General features: G+C 47.0%; 1 protein-coding gene across 1 annotated transcript in view; it reads left to right on the forward strand.

The window, feature by feature from the left end:
- Ubac2 (UBA domain containing 2) overlaps window positions 1-7,167 on the forward strand; it is a 157,337-nt gene that overhangs the window by 97,779 nt on the left and 52,391 nt on the right. Inside the window, exons 5-6 of the mRNA XM_013349312.2 lie at window positions 2,882-3,005; window positions 6,712-6,759. Of these exons, the coding sequence (XP_013204766.1) occupies window positions 2,882-3,005; window positions 6,712-6,759 (172 nt within the window). The remainder of the gene's footprint in view (window positions 1-2,881; window positions 3,006-6,711; window positions 6,760-7,167) is intronic.

The raw sequence follows: 7,167 nt of genomic DNA on the forward strand, positions 1-7,167 counted from the left end.
CGCGTTCTTTCTGTCTAGGATTGCTTTGGGTCTCGGGTCTTCTGGCTCCATATGAATTTTAGTTTTGTTTTTCTACTTCTATTTCTGCAAAGAATGCTGTGGGTGTTTTGACTGGGATTGCATTGAATCTGTAGGTTGATTTAGGGTAGGATGGTCATTTTCACAATATTAATTCCACCAACCCACAAATGCAAGATGTCTTTCCATTTTCTGTGCCATTCTTAATCTCTTTCTTCGGATATTTTAAGTTTTTGTTGTGAAGGTCTTTTGCCTTCCTGGTTAGGTTTGTTCTGAGACATTTTGTTGTCTTGGATGTCCCTGTGAATGGGAGTGTGTCTGTGGTCTCGTTTTCAGTGTGGAGTTTTGGTGTACAGAAAAACTACTGTGTTTTGTAAGTTGTTTTTGTGCCCGCCACTGTGCTGAAATTATGTCTAGTTTTCTGGTGGAATTCTTGGGATCTCATGTATAATATCGTCTGTAGATAGAGACCATTCGACTTCGTTCCTGCTCGTGTCCCTCGAATTCTTTCCTTGCCCTGTCCCTCCAGCCACCTTCTCGCGTCCTATTGAAAAGGAACAGGGATAGTGGACATCCCTGCCTAGTTCTTGATGGTAATGGGACTGCTCCAGGTTCTTCTCGGTTTAGGATGGTGTTGGCTGTGGGGCTGCCGCTCAGCCTTCAGTGTGTTGAGGTTTGCTCCCTCCGGCCCTACTCTCTGGGGCTTTTGTCACGAATGCACGTTAGGTCTTGTCAAAGGCTGTTGAGATGATCATGTGATTTTTGTCTTTAAGTCCATTATGATTTATTACATTTATTGACTTACATATGTGCATCAACTCTGCATTTGTCAGATCAAGCCACCTTGATTGTGGTAGATGGTACTGATATGTGCTGGTAGTCTTTTTGCTGGAATTTTACTGAAGAATTTTGCATTTGTTTCCCATATGTGTGTGAAGGGGTTGTGTGTGTGTATGGTGTGTCTATGTGTGGTGTATGTGTGTGGTGCATGTGTGCATGGTATATGTGTGTGGTGTGTGTATGGTATCTGGTGTGTGTGTATGGTGTGTGTGGTGTGTGTGTATCGTGTATGTGTGGTGTGTATGATGTGTGTGCGGTGTGTGTGTGGTGTGTGTGTGGTGTGTTATGGTGTGTGTGTATGATGTCTGTGGTGTGTGTGTGTAGTATGTGTGTGGTGTTTGGTGTGTGTGTGTGTGTATGTGTGTGTATGTGTGGTGTATGTGTGTGGTGTGTGTGTGGTGTGTTATGGTGTGTGTGTATGATGTCTGTGGTGTGTGTGTGTAGTATGTGTGTGGTGTTTGGTGTGTGTGTGTGTGTATGTGTGTGTATGTGTGGTGTATGTGTGTGGTGTGTGTGTGGGGGTGTTATTCCATTGTGCCCATATCTGTTAAAGCTGCTTTATGTGTATATTCTTCCCCAACCATTTCTTGCTTGTGTCTGTTGATTTTGTATTCAATAGTATAATCAAGAAGGAAGATTTTTATAACATAGTTGCTATTTGAACCAGAAAATGCACAGAAGACCAAGAGGGGTACTGTGTTACTGGGGTGGCATGTGGTGTGAGACACTTTATACAGGCGAAAAGTAGTTCTTGTATTTTCTTTGTGATTATGAAATTATTTTTGTACTGATGCTGTTTCCAAAATTGGAAAATATTGGCTAATCAAATGTTTAATGAAAACGGTTACAAGGGTATGCCTAACCATTCTTCTCTTACACATGCATGCACAGAGAGAGACAGAGATAGAGATGGACAGACAGACACACCGACAGACACACACACAGCTCATGCGTGCATGCATCCATGCCCTGATAGGACCGTGGACTTGCAGAGCTGGAGGCGAGGGGCTGCTTCTTGCTCAGGTGCTGGGCATCCTCTGACATGCTCAGGGCCCTGCCGATTCGTCAGCTCACTGAAACAGACAAACTGGCATGATTCTGGGGGTGAAGAGGAGAGCTGCTAGCTATCAGGAGGAGAGTTTGCTAAGCAGGGAGTAAAGAGGAAGTTCTGGGAAGGATCACCCCTGTCCACATGTACCAGCCAGAGAAGCCTGCGTCCAGCCAGCCACTGCTGGGGTGTGGAGTGAGTTATGGAGGGGAGGGAAGGAGAAGAAGGAGGCCAGCGTGGGAAAGTCATTGCTATTGGTATTTCAGTTGGGACAGAGGGACCCTGTGGAAACGGCTGCTGATGAGACACTTGCCTTCTGCACGGGCAGTGAGACTACTGCCAGGGATGTGACCACGTGATTAGAGAGGAGCAAGGGCAGGGCACATGTGACTAAGCCAAATATTGAAGGGGAGGTTTCAGGTTGAGTTTCTGAGCCTGGGGCTGCCACCGTTAGGACCAAACTCGCTTCCCTGGCTGGAGCCATAGAGAGCACCGAGAGTGTTCAGGGAGAGACTCGAGCAAGAAGGGAGGAAGCGGGAGGAGACCCGGGAGGGGAGGGCCATGTGAGCAGTCAGCGAGAATCCCTCAAGGAAAAGAGTTCAAGACAAAAGGGGAAGAGGTTTGAGGAACAGAGTAGGAGTGGTAAGAGGTGTCTGTGCTGTGGCTGCATGGCCGGCCAGAGTCTTCCGTGACTTCGCAGTTGACCAGGAAAGATTCCATTGCTGACTACAGTCCCTTCGTCAGATCCAGGCCACTCGTGGGAATTGAACTCACACTTGGTCGTTGCCCAACTACTTACCAGCGGTTTGAAGTGAGGACGGGAGTCACACCCTTGACCATTGTTTGGCCATGAGGGTGTTTGAAGACCAATGTGCGTCTCTCACCCTGAAATGAGGCTGAGTGTCTCTTCAGAAGTCTTCCTGCCAGTGTTGGAAATCCATTCTCATAGTGGTTTTTCTTTGTTTGTTTGCATAGCTTGGCGCCCGTGTTTGCTCTCTTTGTACCATTTTACTGCTCCATCCCAAGAGTCCAAGTGGCACAGATTCTGGGCCCGTTGTCCATCACAAACAAGACACTGATCTATATTTTGGGACTGCAGGTACAGTATACATTGTATGTTCACATCTCTCTAACCAGATCTGGGTGGCTTGGGGTTTTGGTTTTATTTTGCTCTCTCCTCTTTTGTCTTTTTCTCCTTAAACAATGTTTCCATAAGTCTTGATGATCTCTATCATGCTCAGAGGAAGTGTTACGGAGCGAGGGCATCAGGGTGAAGACGGTTCTAGAATACTTTCATAGCCTCTAGAGATCTGATAAAAGCTTTCACTGTAACTTGTATCAGTGGAAAATACTTTCATTTAATCAATGTAGTTGTATGTAATTACATTTAAGAATCATAGTTTGAAGTGGAACAAAATGAGAATAGCGGAAAATGGAAAATCCATGTCAGAGTCGGTCTGTCCTGTGCTGTGCCGCACACGAAGCTATGACAAGGACCCCAGCGTGCTCTGCCGTCCAAGCTGCAGAGTTTGCAGGAAGCATGATCAAGCTGAGTATCTAAGACTCAGAGTCTAAGGCAGGCTCAAGGCCAGAACCCACTCTGGCTACAGAATAAGTAAAGCCTGTCTCAACAGGAGGGACTGGAGAGATGACTCTGTTAAGGACCCAGGGTCAGTTCCCAGCATTTCCCGACACCCCCTTCAGGCAGCCCATAACTGCTTGTAACTCCAGCTCCAGGAGATCCGACGTTGGCTTCTGGCCTCACCCGTAGACACACACACACACAAACACACATGAAATGAAAAAGAATACAAATCACTTCTTAAAGTGAGAAGACACCTTAGAGAAACCGCAGTGGTAAAATGCTTGCCCAGCAAGTCCAGCGCCCCAGGTCAAGGTCCAGCATGCTCTCTCCTATGGAGAGAAGGCGGAAGTGGCATCGCCCACTTTGGTGCATACATGGTGGCAAAGTTGTGCTTTACCATGGCCTTGCTGTGAAGCCACCGGAGCCTTCGTCTGACTTGAAAAGCAAACTTTGAAGGTTGGCTGCCCTGGCACCCAGTGTGCAGCCTCTGCCCGCAGCCTCATGTGCTAGAAGGCGTGGCGCTCTCCAGGTTTCTGTCTGCATTCTCTGGCATTTTCTTTACCTTTCTTCTCGCAGCTTCCTGTGGCACCCTGTGCAGCTTGGCCTTTCGATTACCCCGGTAGCGCTCAGCTCACTGTGCTCCTTATCCCGCAGATCCCAGACCAGACACCACGCCCCTCCCCCTCCCCTTGTCACCCTCAGCGTTTCCTCCAGCTCCTCCATCTGGGGTGTTCTCACCATGACACGTGGGTCCCTTCTCACTCTGTCTGCCCTGGCTTTCTCTGTCCGTCTGGTTCTCCCTTCTCTGATGCTAGGTAAAAGCACCAAGGACAGAAAGGACTTCGTTACTTTATTAGTTACGGGGTGGGTGAAAGTCATTAGGACCTCGGGGGTTCCAGCTTGGTGACTACAGCCCCTTAGCCCTGCCCGAGGGAAGAGATGTCAGTGCCACTACCTCTGGTAGTTTCCGAGTCAATATAGACGAGCACTGACTTGTGAGGCAGGAGGTAGTGGAAGTATGTAGGTCGTATGGAAGTGGAGGTGTCTCCAGAATGACAGCCAGGTCCTTGTCTGCAGCACCACTTCCCTACTTCTCCACTGTGAAGTCCAAATGTCTAAAGTTTTCATCCTCCTCCCCTCCATACACTCTGGGTTTTCTTGCATTCAAAAAATGTGTGTGTTTATGTGTTATACTTGTTATTATAGGTGTGTGTGCATGTGTGTCAAAACGAAAAGCAGACTAAATGTGTTTCCTGATTGCTTGACACCTTTGTTTTTGGAGATGGAGATTCACTGGAACCCGTCAGTTCTGCTCCTCCACCCTCCGAACGCTGGGGTCGCACCCATGCATCGCTGTGCTGACTTACTGTGTGTTCTGGGATCTGAACGCAGGTCTTCATGACGGTGTCGCAGGCACTCTGCACTGAGCTGTCTCCCACAGCTCCAGCTCCTCTCCTGCATATTTCTCTGGCTTTCTCTCTTCCTACCACGGACACTTGAAACTAGGAATATTAGACAGATGGATAGACAGGCAAATAACTTTAACCATCCTAAGAGCTGGAGTGCCATCGACGGTGGCTTAGAGATGTAGTAAATGTTAGGTGTTCACTTCCTGGGGAATCCAGCCCAGAAGCGCATTCACGCCCTTTCTGAGTGCAAACAGAAGCCTGGTGCTAAGGCAAGGGATGTCAGAGACTAAAGAAATTGTTCTTTTCCTGACAAAATGGCAAGCTGCTTTATGTGTGTATGAGAGACTAGGGTGACAAGCACAGAGCCACAGGGCAGAATGCCCCAGTCACTGCTCCTGGTGTTGCCTGACCCAGAGCAAGTCCTCGGTGACTGATAAGAAGCCCTAGCATATGAAACGCCTGGAGAGCAGGGCCTGGCTCTAGAAAACAGTGGCTGGTTTGGGATTCCTCCTCTCCCAAGAGGAAATGCTTGCTTACGTCGTCCTCATCCTTGTTACGAGAGCTGGGTATACATCGGCCTAGCGTCATGTCAGCAAAGTCAGATGGACAGTGGAGCCACTGGAGCAAAGGCTGCGGCCTCCTTTCCCTCCGTGCATATCTGTGTTCCATGCATGTCTGTGTTTTGTGTTCCGTGTTCCGTGTATGTCTGTGTCCTGTGTTCCCTGCATGTCTGTGTTCTATGTTCCGTGTATGTCTGTGTTCTGTGTTCCATGTATGTCTGTGTTCCGTGCATGTCTGTGTTCCGTGCATGTCTGTGTTCCGTGCATGTCTGTGTTTTGTGTTCCGTATATGTCTGTGTTCTATGTTCCGTGCATGTCTGTGTTCTATGTTCCGTGTATGTCTGTGTCCTGTGTTCCTGTTTTGTGTGTGCAGAGCCCTGAAGCGTCTGTCTCGCACAGTGGCAGCAGTGAATCTGAGCTGTACTGCTTCAGTACTCTCTGTCTTTCTCCATGGCTCTGCAGCTCCCTGCTGAACTTTCCAAAACTATGCCCGAGCCACAGGGCCTTTCATTCTTATGGGATACTTGGAGATGCCTTGTGATTTGTTGTTGTTTTGTTTCTTAGAACCTTGAGCACATCTCTCAGACAAAAATTTGGAAAACAAAAGAAGAAATTCTTTTCTAATTCTAATTGGAATTAATTAGAAAATACAATTCTAATGCCCTTCATACCTTTGCTTTGTTTTTGCTAGCATACTTTTTTTTCAATTTTAACAACTTTATTTTACTTTTTTTTAAACAAAATAAGATATAATAAGATAAAACAAAACAAAACAAAAAACTCACAGGGAAATTGAATGAAGCAAACCAACAGAAGGAAGGAGTCCCATAATGTCTGAAGCTGTAGCCACGGACAGAGGACGGGGAACTAGCTATGCCTACCTTGGGTGAAGTAGAATGAGCCTTTTCATCCCGGAAAAGGGTGCTCTTAGATGCTGGCGAGTTCTCCAACCTAAATGTACACAAAGCAGTGATGAGAAATTAAAATTAGGAAAGTCATACGAACAGCTCGTAAAGATCATTACCTAGCCCCAAGGATGGACAATGTCTAGTATTTCTACATCGTTAATGCTATTATGTATGTATAGTTGTTTACTGTAAGTCGCTACGGCCCACTTGTAAGTAAGAATGTGCTTGAAATTCAGTTATTTTCCTTTGCATGGTTGATGTGCAGCGGCGCAGTGCGTGCGGCTGCGCGCGCTGCGGCTGCTGTGGGATCTCATTTTTAGCTGCTTTCTCTTTTCTTTTGTAGCTTTTCGCCTCTGGCCCCTACGTCTGGATTGTAGCCATAAGTGGACTTGTAAGTGTGATTTTCTTTTAAACCTCCTTCCCCTGATATCTCTCATCTTTTAAAAGGAAAAAAATACGGGGAAAAAGTCATGCTTAGATTGTAGGTCACACACACGTGTCTCCAGCGTTCTTTTACCTGTGTCGGGGGTAGCTTGATGTTCCTTCGTGACTGAAATAGCTCAGTTACATGGAAGACCAACATCATTCAAAGGAGAACAGTTGGTCCCTAGTTTCAGAGTGACTTGAATAAAGAAGGTTTTCCATGGGGTTTTTGTCAGTGTTGTTTTGAATGGCATCAGTGGTCTAATTCATAGCAAAAAGAGGTGACAAAGAATGGAGATGCCAGGCCCTCCTGAGCAGGACAGCTACTCCACTTCAGGGGAGCTTCTCCACTTCAGGAGAGCTACTCCACTTCAGG

This window comes from Microtus ochrogaster, chromosome 17, assembly GCF_000317375.1.
Source record: "Microtus ochrogaster isolate Prairie Vole_2 chromosome 17, MicOch1.0, whole genome shotgun sequence".
In the NCBI taxonomy this organism is placed as follows: Eukaryota; Metazoa; Chordata; class Mammalia; order Rodentia; family Cricetidae; genus Microtus; species Microtus ochrogaster.